Here is a 19,838-nt window from a genome sequence, read left to right on the forward strand (position 1 = left end):
TACATACATACATATATATATATATCAACAAAGTTAAAGTACATTGCATAACTGAGATTCCAAGACTTCATTTAGATTCGCTAAGTAACATAAAAATACCTTTAATACTTGAATTATTCTGTTTTGTAAAAACAAAACATGTTCAGTTTCAAGAAAAAAGATTCTGGCTGTCAAAACAGAAAAAATGCGGCAAATAGGACAGCAAATAAGCAAAAAAATAAACGTACACTCGAAGATTGTGGTATACGAGCTACAAAAAAAGGAGATGGAGATAGGCCTGCTGTTTCCACATTGATTATTACAAATTCCTCCCAGACACGTCAAGCTTTTGAAATAGTAAGTTCATTAATTTAAATATAACCTTTTTTTTCATATATCTTTCCTATTATACTATTGCTATATAAATCAAGAGATTTTAAAATCTTTTACTTCATTTTCTATAGGATGGCTTTGGAAATGAGTCTTTTGAAAATTTTTTGAGCTCAGAAGAAGCACTGCCTCCTTCAAGTAGCACAATATCGGCAACAAGAGTTGAAATTGGAAACAATTTATTGGTAAATTTTGCTTTGCAAAGATTCTTTTAATAATCATTTTGAGCTTGTGTAAGTAATATACTTATTTAAATATTTATTTGAAATAATAGTGTAAAGATAAGATTGTTGAGGCAATTAGTACAAACGATCCTGCTTTGTGGGCTGAAAATATGTCTAAAGTAGAACGTGATGCAGTTGTTCTTCAGGGGCCTCCTAAAAATCCTTCATCTTTTCCGAGAGACTCGAACAAGATTAAGGTTCCTGAATCAATTTTCCACGAAATAACTCGCAATGGGGAAAAAATAAACAGAGATTGGCTTGTTTAGAGTGCAACTTCTAAAATATTTCTTTGCTTTCCGTGCTCACTTTTCGGAAGCAAGCAAGCTTGCGAGGCTGGTAATCAATCGCATCTTCTACGTTGGAATGGCGGCATCAATGGAAACTGGAGAAAGCTAGCTGACAAAGTAAAAAACCACCAAAACAATCCTCACCATCAAGACTATTACATTAAGTGGAAAACAGCGCTGGAAAGCATGGAAAATCAGTGTGGGATTGATTCAAGTCTAGATAAATTGGTATGAAATGAGGCTGCTAGGTGGCGTGAAATTCTGCGGTGCATCTTAGATGTAATTCTCTTCTTAGCATCACGCAACCTTAGCTTTAGAGGTATATTTATGAACGTTAATTGTTATATTTATATTTACATTTTAATTTTTTGGGTTGGAGTTCTCAAAATGAATTTATCAAAGAGTGTGGAAGAATTGTCCGCGGTGCCATTATTAAAGAGGCTCATATGGCAATTTACTATTCCATTCTTGTCGATGGAACGCCTGACGTCTCTCATACTGAGCAAATTCCCTTTGTTCTCCGCTTTGTCTACTATGGTATTGATAAAAGATGGGTAGTTAAGGAGCGTTTTCTTAGGGTCGAAAATCTCGAAAAAAAGAAAGGTGCAGATATTGCCAAGCTAATTATGGACGTCTTGGAACAAAACGACATCGATCTGAAGAGCTGCCGAGGTCAAGGATACGACAATGGTGCCAACATGTCTGGTGTGTACAAAGGAGTACAAGCGATCATTCTTCAAAGAAATTCACAAGCTTTCTACATGCCATGCAGCGCTCATAACCTTAACCTAGCTGGTGTTCACTCCCTTGAATATCTGTAGAAATGAAGAACTATTTGGCCAGATTCAGTTACTCTACAATCTTTTTAGTGGAAGCCCTAAAAAGATGGAAAATCTTGACCGAGACGACTGATTTGTCTCTTCATCAAACCTCGCAAACCCGATGGAGTGCACGCATTGAGGCTGTAAAGCCGTTGGTTAAGCGACCCAGAGAAATTCTTCTTTCTTTGCAGAAACTTCGGGATCTTGATTTAACTGGAGATATTTTGAAATACGTAAAATCTTTGTAGAAATGGATTCAGTCATTTGAGTTTATTATCATGACAACCTTCTGGTTCAAAGCACTTCAAGCAATAAACTATGTCAGCGTGTCATTTCAATCAGAAAATATTACTCTAGATGATGAGATGAAACTTATGAGGACTCTTATCGAGGATCTTACTAGATTTAGATCTTCTTGGCCCGAATTAGTTAATGAAGCACATATGGTTGCCTCCGGTCTAGCAAGCTATGGATTTCAGTCAAAGTTAGTTCAAAAAAGGACAAAGAAGAGGAAATCGTTTTACGAAGAAGCAAGGAATGAAGTTCATTTCTACGAAAACGATGAAAAGCAGTTTGAGGTGAACGTATTCAACACCGCTCTCAATACTTTAATTCAACAAATGAGAGACAGATTTCAAGCTGCAGAAAAGATGACGAACATTTTCTCGTTCCTATCAGAATCAAATAGTAGGTCGAGTGAAGAAAAAGAAGTTAAACAACCTAACGTGGAGGAGAAATGTAAAACTTTGGCGCAAATCTATGTGAGTGATGTAGATGAAGACAAACTTATTTTAGAGGTCCGTCATCTGGATACTCTGAAGCGCGCCAATCTTTTCGGTCCAAAAGAAAATCTCACTTCAATGAAGCTATTAAATGGAATCTATCAGAAAGGTCTAGAGCCTCTCTTCGAATCAATATGCATTTTGTTACGTATTTTTAACACGATTCCCGTTTCCATCGCCGAAGGAGAGCGGTCTTTCAATAAGCTTGGTCTAGTAAAAACAACATTAAGATCTACAATGAGTCAAGACCGGCTAACTAATCTCCTAGTTATATCTATTGAACACGATCTTGCAAAAAGTCTGTGCTACGACGAGGTCATTACGAATTTCGCTATGAATAAAGCCCGGAGAGTAAACTTCTCTTGAAGCATTAAATATCTATTACATTTAAAACTTACAGGTACTTGCAATATAAATAAAGTTCAATAACATGTCTATTTGTGCATTTCTTTTTTAATATGTTAAAAAAAATATTAGAGACTTCCTCGACCCACGCCCTCAGAATTCAGTAAAAAAAGATTAGCATTTGGACAGTACTCAAACTTTTTTTTGGATTCGGTTGATATGATAGGGCGCAAGTGAAATTTTGACCCCGGGCGTCATTAAGGATCGCGGCGGGCCTGTATATATATATATATATATATATATATATATATATATATATATATATATATATATATATATATATATATATATATATATATATATATATATATATATATATATATATATATATATATATATATAATTATAATTAAAAACGAGAAAGAATAAAAACTTTCATTATGGAACTTTAAGTTTCATGCCTAACGGCAATCATCAGCCATATATTACAAAATTAAAAACTAAACGTTAAAATTACATTTATAATTACGGTGGCGTGAGTTCTAATGACTCCATGGAAACAAAATTTTAAAAGTATAAAGTGATGTAAACATAATGTGAACCAACCAGGATCAATCTTCGGTATCAAATGAGGAAATAAGGAACTTATTCTTGTGCCTGCACTTCGAGACCATTTCACTCCTTGTATTAAGTAGGTTATCTCCTTTATACATCAAAATTTGAAACTTCTCGTTCAAACAAAGGTTATAAACTCTTGACGCTGGGTTGTATGGTTTGCATTTTTAAATAATTTTCCATCTGACAAAAGGTGTGAAGTTGTTTTCTTTTAAATTCCATACCTCCTTTGATACCTCTATATCATTCTTGTACTTAACTGCATTAAAAGATTTTAAGTGGTTAGCATACCGAGCTTTGAAAGATGTTTCGCTAAGTCCTAAATGCACTTTTTCTTTATATTCCGGATTGTCCGAATAGACAGTGGCCTGATAAACGATGTTGTTGGAAAGGCAAAGATTGTTCATTGGACATTTGGATTTGTCAGTGCAGTTGCATTTCATTTCATAAATTTTTGCCTCATTATTCAAAATGTTTTTATTGTGTGAGTTAATAATGGATTTTATATTTGGCATGCAAGAATAACTAATTTTGATTGTGTTTCTATTAAATATTTTACGAAGCCTGTGGTTAACTGGGAAGTGGAGGTCGATGAGGTTCAAAAAACATTTACCTATTTTTGTAACAACATTTGCACTGAAAGGAGGATTATACCAAATTATCTTACGTTTATGGTTGCCGTTTGTTTTATACTTGGATGGAACGCAAGTTCGCATGGTAACCCGATTTTTTTAAGGCTTCTTGATAAGGAGGAATACTTTCTTTAAAAATCGCTTCACTTGACGATGCTACTGATAATTCAATAGTTTTAGGAATACTTTTTATTACACTCAGTGGATGATTAGAACTAGAATTTATATAATTCAGTATATTATCTGCTTTGCGATATGGTTGAAAAGAACCATCGTCAAAATTTAGTGTTAGATCGAGATAGTTGACTATTTTCAAATTACATTTAATAGAGATAAGAAGATTATTATTATTAAAAGTTTGTACAAAATGTTTGTTTATTCTCTCCATTTCCTGACCACTTTTGTTCCTAAACATAGCTAGTCCATCATCTCGATATATACCGAAATTGCTTTTTTCATAAAACTGCGAGATTTGATGCAAAATAAAAATCTCCACTAATTCGCAAATCTCCGCGCCATCATAGGCCCCCATAGTGACGTCAAATAATCCTCTCTTTTTCTTAATCCAAGCAGTTCCATTGCTAAATAATAATGATTTTCTTGCATGGTGTATAAATCTCTTTTGTTCGCTATTTATTGTTAGATGTTGCTCTGCAAAAGTTATTGCGTTTTTTAGTAGGTTTTCATTAACTGATGGATAAAAATCATTAATATCAAAGACTAAGAACTTACAGAATTGCTTTTCTTTTATGGTTTGAAACCAATGTATAACATTTTGAGTGTTTTGCCGTTGGTTCAAAAGTAGTTTCTTTCTTAGCTCGTAATTGATGTTGGATAAAATAGATTTTGAAGTTCTTCCAAGCTCATTTTTAGCAGGATTAATAAGTCTAACAGTTGGATTATCTAGGAAGTTCTCTTTATGGTCTTTTAGGGTTATGAAACAATCTGCAGTACCGTTAATTTCGATTTTATTGTATACATCATGATTAATTAGAATTTGTTTACCTTGTTTATTTACTTGATCTTTGAGTTTAGGGTCCGCCTTTTTATACGTGGAAGTAATTGCATTACTAAGGAGATGGTTGTATTGTTCTTTGGGTAGTTTGTACATGTTTGATGTTTTGTCGGCTAGAGTCAAAGTTTTTTTCGAGGTTCGTATAGATTTTATATCGTTTGCTATTTTTTCTTGAAAAACATTGTTGATTTTCCGAAATTTGATAGTTTTAACAAGATTAATGAAATTATTTTCGAAAGCAAACATTTCCTTAATTTGCGGAGGATATTTAGAAGAACTAAAATCGTAGTTAGAAGAATTAATACCGTAGTTAACGTAGTTAAAATCGCTCTGTTTTGAAATTTATATATAATCAAAATAAATTTCTTATATATATATATATATATATATATATAATCAAAATAAATTTCTTAAATATATATATATATATATATATATATATATATATATATATATATATATATATATATATATATATATATATATATATATATATATATATATATATATATATATATATATATATATGAAGACCACACGGGTAAAACCACAGATGTCACATTTTTCTCATTTTGAGAAAAATGAAATTTTGTGTTTAGAAACATCAGATATCAGTTCATTGATAATCTAGTCATTCCAAATTATTTTTTTATGATATTAAAGGTCAAAACACAATATATAAATGCAGTCTTTTTGCTGATTACAAATAATATTTGTTCACAGTGTCCATTCGAAGTCAAGACACTCAATTTGGACATCTTTGATTTTTCCGTTGTAAATTCAGCAGTTTGTAAACTAGATTAACTTGTAACCTTTTAGAGCACTTTTTTGTTAAAAGTAGATAGTAGTAGATAATACAAATCAAATAACTCGTCAAATTTTTACAAACTTTATAAAAAATACCCATGCAACAAATTGTTTCTACAACCCCATCTACCATATTGTCTGTAATCCATCACTTTGCATTAAAATTCTATAGCACAGACAAACACCCATTGTGAAAAAACCCTTAATAAAAATAAATGTTATTTTTATTTTCAACAAAATATTTCTACAAATATTTCTACAAAATATTTCTACAAATATTTCTACAAAATATTTCTACAAATATTTCTACAAAATATTTCTACAAATATTTCTACAAAATATTTCTACAAATATTTCTACAAAATATTTCTACAAATATTTCTACAAAATATTTCTACAAATATTTCTACAAATATTTCAACAAAATATTTCTACAAATATACGGAGATAGGTTTTCTAAATAGTTTTACAATATTTTTTTGCATTCTCTTACTCTGAGTCAGAGATTTGCTCTGGTTCTGATTCCTGGACAAATAGGTTATCAACTGGCAAGTGATCATAGAAGAACTTATTTTGTTCACTTACAAATTTTTTTAGCTTTAATAAGTCTTTGAATTTTTCACAAGAAAGTGGCAAAGGGGCTATGTATGCTTGTTTTGGCTTTTCAGGCACTTCAAAGACATGTTTAGATCGGGTCAATCTTCTCCCTCTTATTGAACTAGAACATGATCTAGACCTATGGGATGTAACACGCATAGAACTAAATATACCACTCCAGTTTCCTCTAGAGCATCCCGCCATCGGAAATTGCGTAAATGCGTAAATTCCGATGTGAGAAATAGTTTATAAAGGTGACTCCGATGTGATTTTATCTTTTTATTTTCCGATATTTTCCAATGGTTTGTGGTGGCTTGCAAAATTTTGCTGTAGTTTTGCGAAAACTTCGTAATTATAGATAAATACATCGGAAATACCACAATATTACGAGTTTACACTTTAAATACGATTTATTGTGAAATTACGCGAAAATATCGTAAGATAATGCGTAAATCTCGAAATATATCGGAGAGTGTGTGAAATTCTCCCCATCGGCCTCGGACTACATCGCACCTCCGATGTGATACCTTTTGATTAATAATAGCCATATCTCTGTCACATTCCATATAGTAATGACCTCTAATAAGATATGAAACTGTTATGCTGTCAAACCTTTCTATCTTATGAACTAGATAATAAAAGAAACGCAAAACTGTCCAGTTTTTATTTTGTCCTGCACAGGAATCGCAAAATAATTTGATATGCTTTACATTTTCAGGCGAATGACAATTAAAAAAATCATGAAGCATAGAACATACATCATTAGAACCTTTGTTGCCTACGGTTTCATCATAGCAATAAAAATATACTTTTTGAGTAGAAAGTATATGAATGTTGAAAGAGTAAAATAACAGTTGCCTGGAGTAGTATACATCTTGAGTTGAAATGTTTGAGCATTTCAGATTTTTTTGAAAATCAAAGAAGATTGCTGCACAGTCTAAAGTTTGCTGAGCTTGTAAACGTACAGTTCTTTTTTTTGGGGTTTTTTCCATTTCAGCTTTTCTCTGATGAAGTTCAAGAGATCCATTCAAAGCATTTTTGTTTCTTAACAAATCATTAGCAGCAACAGAGTCAATAGGGACTCTAAAATCTATTGCAACTATTTTTTTCGAGTAAACTCTCTTTTTCTTCCGTTAACAGCCTTTTCTTTAGTTTTTTCTGTGACTGTAGGGTTGTTTAGATTAGCGGCTACTATACTTTTTTTAATGATGAGTGTTGGTCACTTGACTTATTATTTTATTATTATTGGTTTAGTTATAAATAACATGGACAACTGCGTTTTTAACCAAGTAAACATTGGAAAACAGTGGTTGTTTCAAAGTTGCCCTTCTTTTAACATTTTTAAATTAAAATAGCTTAGTATTAGAATATCATAAAAATATCTTAAACTCAATCTTTAAAAAAAATAATAATATCATCACACAGGAGCATGTATTTTTAAAAACCATGGCACAAATGAGAGATAAGGTAGTTTAGAACCAGTATGTAAATTTTTGGCACTATCAGATGTAAACATTTTTAGTTGTCCTGTGATGAAATTTTCATTTTTTTACACTAAAGTGTACAAAAAAGTATGGATAATCGAGGCAAATTACTTTCAACTTTTTTTTTTTCAATTCTTTAATATTTATTTTATTATGTTAAAAAAAATTATTTCGGTAGAGCTTATTTTTATCAAAAAAAAATTTTTATAGGTGAACCACCTTAAAATTGTTTGGTTGTAAAGATTTTGTATCTTTCCCAACGGTATAAGTGGGGAGACCTATGTAACTTCTTTGGAACTTCAAAATATTTTCTTCTAAATCCTGATCCAAATAGTTCTCTTAGTGAGAATGCAAGAGAATGCATGAGAGAAAGCAAGTGAGAATGATTGTTTGAAAGTAGTATTCACCAATCTTTGAAGTTTTTTTTTTAGCCTTTTCAGAAGTTTTATACTATCATTTCTAGTAAAATATCCGCCGTGATAAATAGGAATACGCAGTGCAGCTAAATAGAAATACGCGGTGCATGCTGGTTTCCCCTTCACCCTTGACTATTGATCACTGAGATTTTCTTATGTAAATGTTTCACCTTGTTTCCTAGCGACAAATGGAACACCATGTGTGGAGCAGCTTCAAGAAAAAGCAATTAAGTTAAAGGCTACTAAAGGAAAAAAAAATTGCATGATAATTGCATTCTACAGTAAGACGTCAACGGTTTATTGGACCGGAAAAGATCCAACAGTTTAATCTGTTGGATCTTGTCACGTTGAAAAATTGGTGGAGCAAACTGTAAATCATTCATACTCATTCAGTTTAACTTTCCAAAGAAATTTAGTTGGATTATCGTAAAATGCGGCAGTACCCTACTGTTCCATGCGATGACATTTTTACAACCTTGTATGCCTGTTATTTGTTTGTATCATTAACAGATAAAATTTATTGTTTCCAGGAAGAAAGCAATGATTTTTTTGCTCGATTCCTAACAAAGTTCTCTTAAAATATGTCATTTACCCTTTCTGTTAAGTACAGAATTATTAACGTTTTAAATATTTAAAAATAAAATTATACAAAGAAACCTTTTATTTACATTTTTCTTTCAAGGAAAATAAAAATCATTCTGAAAATACTTTTATCAGTTCTTCAATTCGGATTACCATTTTTTTACTTTTTATCTAGTTTTATTTACCTGCTACTTAGTTTTTAATATTCATGAAAGGGTGGTAGAACATTTTTAAATAACATTTTTGTCAAAAGTATAGAAGGCTCAGTATAACGGCTATTTGTTTTTTGCAGGGCCTAAAATAAACGTTTTTTGTTCAAAAAATATGGTAAGCAACTTCTACTATAAATCTAATCTGTTGGAGTTGGAGGTGAAGTTGTTATATTTGTAATTAAAAGCAATCCTTTATGTTTGGACTAATATTTTTATACATTACAATGTCTCATTAAAAATGTTCCTCAGAGATGGCCAAAACAATGATATATGGACAGCTAATTTGGTTGACTATAAAGGATTGATAAAACAAAGAAGACAAATTTCTTTTGAGTACACTTCTATAGCTAGAAAAAACCGCTCACCACAACTATTTGCTAGAAGAAACTTATGGAAAAACTAGTAAGTGAAGTAATGGGACTGTGAAATAAAATGAATTTTCTTCATTTATAAAAGCAAGAGAAAACTGAAAACTTGGACAACCTTTTAAAGAAGTGTGGTAGTTGTGTTCGTCGATGAAGTTATGACAGTTTTGGTGATTTGTTTGATTTGAAAAAATCTGGTGTATGGTTGGTCGCAGAAGATAAAATCTGATGTATGGTTGGCCACAGAAGATGAAATCTTATACTAATTTAAAAAGATGCAAAGATTTGGTTCTTTCAAACAGCTTTAAGTTTTTAACTAGATAAGTCTGTTTCATGTTTTTTTTTTTTTTTTTAAATATTCTTTGATTCTCTATCACTTTTAGAAAAGGAAACTGAAAATTAAGCAAACTCATGTCTTTATTTTTTTGTATTGAAAAAATCCCGTCTCGCATACGAATCTCCACGAAGTCTACTGTAAAAAGTATGGGAAAAGAAAGGAGGTCTGCTGAGGACGTAAGTAAAGGTAAGGAGATATGTTCAGTTCTCGGTGATCTTAAAGCATGCCCCGTAATTTTTATTTTGGTATGGATGGTAGGAAAGGAACAATAATGACAATAAATGAATTACTTTCTTTTATTGAAAGATTTTCTCAACTTATAATGAAAAAATATGGTATAAAATAATAAAGTTAATGACAGTTGCTAATAGCAACTTTCATCATGGCTTAATGGCTTCACTCTAATAAAAATTGGCTTAGAAGGTCTGCTCAAAACTTGAATGCGTTTCTCATAATGCAGATTCTCCTGATCAACTGTAAATTCAAACCGCAACACCATCTTTGCAAGAATAGTCTTCATTTCAAGCAGCCCAAAATTCTTACCGATACAATTGAACATTCCCTGACCGAAAGTCATAAATAAAGCACTCGGATCTGTACCTAGAAACGTAAAACCATTTTTCAAAAGTCGATCCTCAATTATGAAACTGAATTTTAACTTTTATATTGATATCAAAAAAACTTTAAAAATTATTATCATAACTAGAAACCTTTTTCAAAACGTTCTGGCTTGAACACAAAAGGGTCTTCAAAAACATCTGGATTCATGTGGAGACTTTGGATTGGAGCCCGAAGATGGCAACCAGCAGGCAAATTATAATCACCAAATTTTACTGGTCGCGTTGTTGTACGATCAAGAACTGCAGAGGGCGAATGAACACGGAGCGTTTCCTTAATTACGCAATCTAAATATTTGCATTTAGAAAGATCATCATATTTCATGTTTTCCACAGTTAAAAAGATTGCATTTAGTTCCTCTCGAAGTCTCTCTTGAACATCTAAATTCTAAAAAAGTAACTATTAATAAATGACTTTAGTAGCTCGTCAATGGACTGAAGTTGCTGATGAGGGCAATATACGTGAAATGTCAAGGTAGAGAAGGTAAGAAGATGGTTGCTAAGGATTAGTGATCGACCGGATTTCGGTTCGGATCCGGTTTCCGGTCAAAATCCGGTTTCCGGCCGGAACCGAAATTCCGGTTCCGGTCCGGGTATATTTAGGATTTTAGTTTCGACCGGATTTCCGGTTAAAAATGCTACCGAAAATATATATTATAAAGCTTTATTTAGCATAATACCGTTGTTATCATTTTGATAAAAATGATTAAATATTTTTTTAAATTAGTAGTTAAGCTTGAGAATTAATATAAATAAAATTTGGCTTTGTTTGAAAACTAATTAATTTTCTTGTTTAAATTAATTTTAAATTAATATTCATATCTTGTAATGTTTTTATCGTTATTATTTGAGCTGAAATTACACCATTCTTACCAGCTCATTTTCTTAATCCAAATGGACAATTTTGAACCTCCTGAAGATGAAATTGGTTCCTGCAGCTCAGTCTGACAACAATGAAAAAAAATTCCATCTTTTTCGCACATTGTAAAAATTATTGCGCAATCTCGAACAGGGGAAAATGATTAATGTGCATTTTGACAATCCAAAAAATCATTTAAGTTTTAAATGATTTTTTAGTCTAATTGCTACTCTATGCCTTGGGTTTTGGAAAAACTTAAAAAAAAAGGTAAAGTTTTAATTATTTTTACTACATTAATTTTTGTTTAAAATTAGAACTAACTTTTTAAAAATATATTACTTATTTTTGGTTCCGGTTTCTGTTTCGGTTCCGGTTTGAATTTATTTTCAGTTCCGGTTCCGGTCAGGAATATTTAAAATCTATTACCGGTTTCGTTCCGGTTCCGGCTAAATCTCTGTTCCGGTCGATCACTATTAATAATATTAAAAAAATATATTTTTAAAAATGTGTTCCTCATAAAATTTTACATCAAAAATGATAATAATAGTTTTTTTGATTTTTTTCAAAATTTCAGGTTAGGTACCACCTTAAGAAAAAAAACTTAAAAAAATTCAAACAAGAAAAAGATTCGAACCGTGCCCAGTACATACAAACACCACAGAAGACCAACTGAAACAGTGTCATGCCCAGCAGCCAAAAACATAAAAACATTGTCCCTGATCAATTTATCGGTCATCCTTTTGTCTTCTTGCTGTGCCTTTAGCATTATCCCGACGAAATCTTCTTGGAGAGATTCTTTTCCTGCCAACAACTCTTCTTTTCTGGTATTGATTATCTATGGTTTAAAAAAGTCTTCTTTATATCAAAATTGTTTTTTAGTTATCTTTTAAAAGTAAATTAGTAGAATTATTTTATATATAAGAGCAGCACCTTGTCTAATGTTTTTGAAATAAGAGCCTCATTTTCCTTAGATTGGTGATCTACTGATTTACGAAGGGAAGAAGTAAAAAAGTTTAAGCTTGGAGAGATCACTGAATTAAATTGGTAACTAAACCCAGCATCACCAATTATATCAAATGTCAAATTAGAAAGATCTTCGAAAACGTTTTTGTTTGTGCCTTGGCTTTTATCACAAGTGTCCAGCCACACCTAATAAAAATATGTAAGTATATAAAAATACTTCATCAAAAAAATAAGTAAAGAAGTGTCAAATAAGTTATAGTGAAATACATGCAAGAAAAACAGTTTATAGAACGAGCATTGATTTAAAAATAATAAAATTTCTTTACGTAGAAAGAAGTTTTAAAAAAGGTGCGGACACCTAAAGTAAATGTTTCGAGATTAAACGAAACATTATATAAGAAGGCTTGGAACGCATTAAGAGTTTTAGTAAAAACGAGATTTCAGTTTTCGAGCTTAAAATATTGGTCTCGTTATTCTTTATTTTTTTAAGAATATACTTCTGAGAAAATAGTGCATGGTTAAAAAATTGGATAGTATAAAGATTCAAATGATAAGTGCAGTTGAGAAACTTAATCAAAAGCGCTACGGTTTTGATGTCAGATTACCAAAAATACCGTCAAAAAAACACGCTTATTTCAAACTTTTAAGGGCTTTTCTTAAAAATTGGTAAATGGAGAAATTTAGCTTTCAGATTTAGATTCAGCATCATCAAATTTAAAAAGTTACTTATTAAAGCAATCGGGTGGAAGTTGGTGTCGAACAGTGAAATTAAATACACCCTATTTGAAATATTTTTTGATGGCTGCGTAGTTCCACTAAATAAAATTTAGAACATTTGGATAAAGTAAATTAAAAAGATTTTGATATCAATTTCTTAACGCAACAACAAATGTCCGTTGTAGTTATATCAGTAACCCCATCAGAAACCCCCTAAGCTCACTGAACACAAGTTGTTGGGAATTCAAATAAAACTGTTTTCCTGAAAAATGCACCACTCAACTTAAGTTTCAAACAAAACTACCTTTGGATGGAATATATTTTTTTACTCCAGCAAATGTTCTTTATCCACTAAATAATTGGGTATTAATTGTTGAAATGGCTCGCTTTTTGAAGTTTCTGCATCGTACGAACGAAGAAGAGAATCGGGTATGAGTTATGGGACCATCCATCAAGTACTTTCGCACACTATTTGGAATTCTGAAAACTATACCCACCCATCCCAACCCATTTTATAGCTAAATATCTTTTTTAACTCCACTTCCCCCACACATTGGCCAGGATTTGCTTTATGGGTCGAATATAGAAAAAAAAAATTTGATTTCAAAAATTGTAAAAAAATTGGGAAAGAGTTTTAAAAATTGAAAGATGTTTAAGTGAACTAACCTAAAGAAAAATTTTATTTTACTATATCTTTATCATTTCAATAAAAATGAATTTGTCTACAAGTCTTTTTTTCAGTTTTCTGGATACTAAACATAACAGCACATCTTTACAAAGTGGTTAAGATATTGAGTATAAGATTAAAAAATGATAGGTGCAAGTGCAGTTAAATCATATCTACTCCAATTTGTTATAGTAAAATTTAAAAAAAAAAAATTTTTAGCATTATTTTGACTACTAAAAAACTTGTTCGTTTTTGAGTTTTAGAATCCACTTTTGTTTTTACGAAAGTTAATTAGAGTTAATTAAAAGTTAAATGTAAAAAGTTCTTTAAAAAAAAAAAGAGTACAAATATTACTTAGAATTTTATTTAAAATAAAAAATCTTTAATTAAAAATATATATATACTGGCGCGGATCTAACGGGTGCCCATTATGGCAATGGCCATATAGTTTAAATTTAACAGCAGCCACGTTAGTTTTAGGTTTTTTCGCTTCAGGAATATCCCTAAAAATTTAAATTTGTCTGCCGTAACTTACGAATTTTGGCTATAGAGTTTCCTACCATGGCCACAACAATCCTTATCATACGTTACCGACATTTTATTCAATCAATAAATGCTGTGAAAAAATATTAAAATATCGATCTTTTATCGAAATTTGAACCTTGAAAATAAAATTTGGCCATACAGTTACAAATTTCTGGATCCACGCCTGATATTAATCATCTGCGTCTCGTTATTTTTTTTATTCGAGACGAGACGAGACAATGATATCCTGGATAGAATTTTTAAATTTCGAAAGAAAATTTATTGTCTTGGTTTTTAACTTTATTCCGGGACAGTTTATTCGTCAATTTTTTCCGGGACATTTCTCGTCTCGTTATGCTTGTTCCGATTCATTTCGAGAAAACGATTCCGAGACGCAGACCCTTACCTGATATATGTTTATATTTGAATTTTGACTGAAAAAATGAAATCAAGATTATTTTAATACATTTTTTAGAACTTGCGCAGTTTTGGATAAAATGACCACTGTGCCCCACCCTGCAAAGCATCCATTTCTTAAATACCCGATTCAATTATTGACTAGCTTTCACCATTAACGGAGGACGTCATTTACATTGATCCTAAATTATAATTTCCACCACACTGTTAAAAATTAATGATTTTGTTAAAATTAATTCGAAGGTTTCTAAATCAATTTATGATAAATGCGGATAAACTACAAATTGTTGAAAGTTCAAATTACTTGCTTTTATCTTGATTAATGAAAATTATTATTTTGATCGTGATAAGCAATCATCGAGACTATTCTCGTGTGAAAGCATCCTAAGACTAGTCTAGATATTTCATAGTTTATTAACTTAATCTCGCTTATAAAAAAATAATAGGAGACCAATTCTGTCTAGTATGCTCTCGTATTCTAAATATCTTATGGCTAAAAAATAACAAAACGATAGTCTTAGATGATCACAAGTAGAAATTAATACTTTCGATTTCAATTCTTTATTCAAATTTTGAAAATGATATTGATTGCACTTTACAGAACTTTTTTTTAGCGCTGCGTTCTTTATAACACCGCATGGCTTTTTCTAAATAATAACATAGCTCGTAATCACACTAATAAACGCACAAATAAAGTGCCACTAACTTCAAACTTATTTTTAATAAAAAAAGAAGCCAGAACAACGATATTGCTTAATTGTCGCAGGGGTAAATCTTTTCAAAACAATAATCATATTTATTTTAAAAGCGCAGTTCTCGGCCGAACTTTTCCAAATGTTTCTGGACCCATGGACCTATAAAGGCTATTCTCCATTCAGCTTTTTTTTAAACTTTCCGCGCGGAAAGCGACTTCACGCATGCGCACACTGTAATATTAAAAAAAGTTGGCGGAAAATTATAATAAAAGTAAGAGGAAATAAAAGCTCAACAACGTTGAGCTTTTGAGCGGAAAGTTATTTGCTCCTATAGTATTATCCAATAATAAAATTTAAATACAACTTTAAAAAGAAAAATTATCCAACGGATAAAGACGAAATCGATAATGAAGAGTTTATTGAGTGTGTTAAAAAATACTCCTGTTTATGGAATACTGCATTATCTTCGCATAAAAATTATGATAAAAGAAAAAATGCTTGGGAAATGAATAATGAAAGTCTTGGTGGTGCTTACACAGGTTAATAAATTTCTTGCATTCAAAGGGAAACTATAGAGGAAAGTTTTAGCTTTGAGCTGATTTATATTTATAGATCTGATTTATAATTCTAATCAATTAATAGTAACTGATTATACTTAGTTTAACATATCATGGCACTCTAAGCTTTTTTTAAGTTTTTTTTGTTATACTTGATTTTTTGTTATTAAAACTCACTCTGTTCTAATTAACTTTATAGTTGAATCCCTAAAAAAGCTATGGAAAGGTTTACGAGAAAATTTTAAACGATGCAATGACAGACGAGAAAAAGCAACACGGTCAGGGGCAGCAGCATCTATACTGCCAACATGCAAATATTTTAAACAACTACAATTCTTGACAGATACAGTCTGTCCTCAAGACACAGATTCGAACTTAGATTCAATAGTTGAAGAAAACGTCAATATAGAATTTCAAATTGAACCAACTATATGCACAAAAACTTTAGCTGAACAAGTCGGTTGCAGTTCATATTTTGTATTACATGTTGCTAAAAGTACAGTGCTAAATGTTTTTTTGTAGTTAAAATACATTGAGCCACTTCGGGCTGGCGACTGAATAATTACATGTTTACCATCTATTGCCCCAAGACAATGAGGAAAATTCCATCTTTCGTAGAACTCAAAAGATATTTCAAGTCATTCTTTTTGTGAAGATGGTGCTAACAAATATCCTTTTTTACAAATAACATTCCAAATTACTTTACATGTTTCTATGATAATTCTTCCTATAGTTGTAGGGCTCATTCTGAAACTTATTGCGATTTTTATCTGAGCATCGCCAGTAACAAGATATCTTAATGCTATACATAGTCTTTCTTCAGCAGTTGCAACTGCCCTTCTTAGAGAAGATTTAGATATAAATGGAGCAACCCATGAAAGTAACATTTCAAAAGTTTGTGAACTCATGCGAAAACTCTGAAAGAAGTATACACTGTCAAATAGTTTTAAATCTTTTACTAATACATTAAAAAGACCTTTTCGTGAACGTTCCATAAATATTCTACGCATCCACATATTATGTTTCCTGCGATTTCTCAATAAAATACACTTGTTTAATATAAGCAACAAAGTTATTTTCTTTTTTAGTAGATTTCTTTTATTTAAAACCTTTTTTTTTTTTTTTTATAAAAAAACAAAACAACACAAAATTCAGCGCGGTAAATGGAGATTAAATTTCGCTTGAAGTTTTCCGCCCAAGAGCAAACTATAGCGCGTAAATTTCCGCCTAAGCGCAAAAAGTTCTGAATGGAGAACGGCCTTTAGAGATGGACGTGCAACCTTTTGTTTTTTTTTTGCGAACCATGCTCGTTGCGCATTGTTACAAATCTTTTGTTTTAAACAATAGAAATTAAATTATATTAAAGTCTGTCGGATTCGTAGAAAATTTTTGGTCTCGCCTAATCAGTCATATCAACTTCCTTTTACTTATCACGGGTACCCTGAAGGTGACTTAAGACCTTATATCATATCCCATAAATTATTTTTTTTGATTTGAAAGTAGTCCAATTGTACATTCCAAAACTGTCAACATTTAAATCCTTTTATGGTAGCTTTTCGAGAAAACTTAGTTACAATACTTGTTTAATCTAGAGATTATTACCCCTCTGACTCATACTAAGACCCCTGAGAGTGGATCAAATGGCCATATAAAATTTGTTTGGTTATTTGTGCTATTGTATTGACACTTTATGGATCGGATTTAGAAATAATTTCTGATAACAACTTGGGTTTTCTAGTTTGAATTTAGACTAACTTATAATGTTTTAAAAGTTTGTTTTTGTTATTGAAGAGGATAAGATAAATTTACAGGAATAGAGTGGTTTTATAGAATGATCTTGGAACTTGGGATAAAAAATTCTAAGTAAAATAGTTTTTTTTCTAAAAAAGAAATATTTACTAAAGCATAAATACTACATTTAACTAAAGTTATAAAGTATATATATACATACATACACGCTTTGTTTATATGTATCCCTTTAACTATAAACGCCTTGTGTTGTACACGCAGACAGCTCTTCGCAAGACTTCATTGAAATTAGCGTTGTGTTGTCCTACCTTTCGTATTTCGCTAAATTGTTTGAAGTCTTGATGAACTGATTCCAATGATTGCTCAGTCCAATATCCTAAACCTTTGGAAATATTGAAGATTAATACTTTTATATGTAAAAACCTAAAATGTTTTAAATATACACTTACCAAACTTTCCTCCTTTCATTATAATAAACTCTTCAACATGATGCTCCACAATATGAACTTTAGGTGTAATGTTTGTACCAATATCTCTAAAACTTTTTGAAAATCTTTTAATATATTCAGAGTAGTTTGGATTTAATGTTTTCCCAAAACACCCATGAACAACATTGCTAAAGTCTCTCAAAGCTTTCATATGCTTTCCACCAACAATATTGTGCTCATTCAAATAGATTTGAAAACGATCAAGTTTTCTTAGAAACTTGTTGGATCCATTTCCCTCTAACCTGTGTTTACCTTGATAAGGTACTCTGGCAAGATTAATTGTAGATAAATAACTATTTACAAAATGAAATCCTTCATTAGTGCTCTCAAACAAGTTTTTTTCAATTAATTTGAGAAGTTTGTCTACTATGCCTAGCAAAATATATAAGCCTGGTATATTGACAATTGATAAGATCTTCATTGTTACATTTCCAGTCAATAAAGGAGGATTAACTACGTTACTAAAATATTTAGCTTTTGCAATGTTTCCTCCAGCAGCCATCCATTTGTTATACCACTCGCACAAAGAAGTTAGAGAATATGACTCAGCTCTCAGCATACTAGGTGATTCTGTTTCACAAAATGGACAAGGATGCTTTAAAGCTGCTGACTGCTTTCCAACCATCAGCAGAAGAACCTTTAGATCTTCTGAAATAGAGTAATCCAGAGAGTTAAGTTTTAATTTATCCAACAACATTTTTATGTTTGCATAATTTTCATCAATAGAGGGTAATACAGCCAAAACTAAAGATTTATTTACACTAGTAAACTTAAATTGAATACATAGTAATTCATTTAAAGTAAGTAATTAATTTGAAAATATAAAAATTATTTATTTTTTATTTTTTTTTTAAATTACTATGTATTCAATTTAAGTTTACTAGTGTAAATAAATCTTTAGTTTTGGCTGTATTACCCTCTATTGATGAAAATTATGCAAACATAAAAATGTTGTTGGATAAATTAAAACTTAACTCTCTGGATTACTCTATTTCAGAAGATCTAAAGGTTCTTCTGCTGATGGTTGGAAAGCAGTCAGCAGCTTTAAAGCATCCTTGTCCATTTTGTGAAACAGAATCACCTAGTATGCTGAGAGCTGAGTCATATTCTCTAACTTCTTTGTGCGAGTGGTATAACAAATGGATGGCTGCTGGAGGAAACATTGCAAAAGCTAAATATTTTAGTAACGTAGTTAATCCTCCTTTATTGACTGGAAATGTAACAATGAAGATCTTATCAATTGTCAATATACCAGGCTTATATATTTTGCTAGGCATAGTAGACAAACTTCTCAAATTAATTGAAAAAAACTTGTTTGAGAGCACTAATGAAGGATTTCATTTTGTAAATAGTTATTTATCTACAATTAATCTTGCCAGAGTACCTTATCAAGGTAAACACAGGTTAGAGGGAAATGGATCCAACAAGTTTCTAAGAAAACTTGATCGTTTTCAAATCTATTTGAATGAGCACAATATTGTTGGTGGAAAGCATATGAAAGCTTTGAGAGACTTTAGCAATGTTGTTCATGGGTGTTTTGGGAAAACATTAAATCCAAACTACTCTGAATATATTAAAAGATTTTCAAAAAGTTTTAGAGATATTGGTACAAACATTACACCTAAAGTTCATATTGTGGAGCATCATGTTGAAGAGTTTATTATAATGAAAGGAGGAAAGTTTGGTAAGTGTAT

General features: G+C 31.1%; 5 protein-coding genes and 2 pseudogenes across 6 annotated transcripts in view; 4 read left to right on the forward strand and 3 right to left on the reverse strand.

The window, feature by feature from the left end:
- The first annotated feature begins 62 nt into the window (after positions 1-62).
- LOC149885891 (uncharacterized) lies at positions 63-841 on the forward strand (annotated as a pseudogene). The gene is made up of 3 exons (XR_016454501.1): positions 63-336; positions 444-554; positions 644-841. The product of XR_016454501.1 is annotated as an uncharacterized LOC149885891 (transcript).
- Positions 842-1,283: 442 nt separating this feature from the next.
- LOC149885892 (zinc finger MYM-type protein 1-like) lies at positions 1,284-2,849 on the forward strand (annotated as a pseudogene).
- A 4,055-nt stretch (positions 2,850-6,904) lies between these two features.
- LOC149885893 (uncharacterized) lies at positions 6,905-9,132 on the reverse strand. The gene is made up of 2 exons (XM_090094288.1): positions 9,103-9,132; positions 6,905-7,621 (listed from the first exon to the last, which is right to left on the reverse strand). The coding sequence occupies exons 1-2, from the start codon at positions 9,130-9,132 to the stop codon at positions 6,905-6,907; spliced, it is 747 nt and encodes a 248-aa protein (XP_089950414.1).
- Positions 9,133-10,172: 1,040 nt separating this feature from the next.
- The window catches only part of LOC145184540 (cytochrome P450 3A30-like), an 18,119-nt gene continuing 8,453 nt past the window's right edge, over positions 10,173-19,838 (reverse strand). The window contains exons 3-6 of the mRNA XM_090093106.1: positions 12,297-12,515; positions 12,001-12,201; positions 10,601-10,895; positions 10,173-10,490 (exon numbers count right to left, since the gene is read on the reverse strand). Coding sequence (XP_089949232.1) covers positions 10,255-10,490; positions 10,601-10,895; positions 12,001-12,201; positions 12,297-12,515 — 951 coding nt within the window. The 3' untranslated portion in view covers positions 10,173-10,254. The remainder of the gene's footprint in view (positions 10,491-10,600; positions 10,896-12,000; positions 12,202-12,296; positions 12,516-19,838) is intronic.
- Positions 15,641-17,625, forward strand: LOC149885894 (uncharacterized). Its single transcript, XM_090093374.1, has 2 exons — positions 15,641-15,889; positions 16,107-17,625. Exons 1-2 carry the CDS (start codon positions 15,856-15,858, stop codon positions 16,427-16,429), a joined length of 357 nt encoding a protein of 118 aa, XP_089949500.1. The 5' UTR covers positions 15,641-15,855; the 3' UTR covers positions 16,430-17,625.
- Positions 17,890-18,845, reverse strand: LOC149885895 (uncharacterized). The gene is made up of 2 exons (XM_090093986.1): positions 18,106-18,845; positions 17,890-18,038 (listed from the first exon to the last, which is right to left on the reverse strand). The coding sequence occupies exons 1-2, from the start codon at positions 18,839-18,841 to the stop codon at positions 17,890-17,892; spliced, it is 885 nt and encodes a 294-aa protein (XP_089950112.1). The 5' UTR covers positions 18,842-18,845.
- LOC149885896 (uncharacterized) overlaps positions 19,089-19,838 on the forward strand; it is a 956-nt gene continuing 206 nt past the window's right edge. Inside the window, exon 1 of the mRNA XM_090093981.1 lies at positions 19,089-19,828. Coding sequence (XP_089950107.1) covers positions 19,093-19,828 — 736 coding nt within the window. The 5' untranslated portion in view covers positions 19,089-19,092. The remainder of the gene's footprint in view (positions 19,829-19,838) is intronic.

The sequence above is a fragment of the Hydra viridissima genome, unplaced genomic scaffold (assembly GCF_058129835.1).
Source record: "Hydra viridissima isolate aposymbiotic clone 2 unplaced genomic scaffold, HvirCarnegie_v1 scaffold_7, whole genome shotgun sequence".
NCBI lineage: Eukaryota > Metazoa > Cnidaria > Hydrozoa > Anthoathecata > Hydridae > Hydra > Hydra viridissima.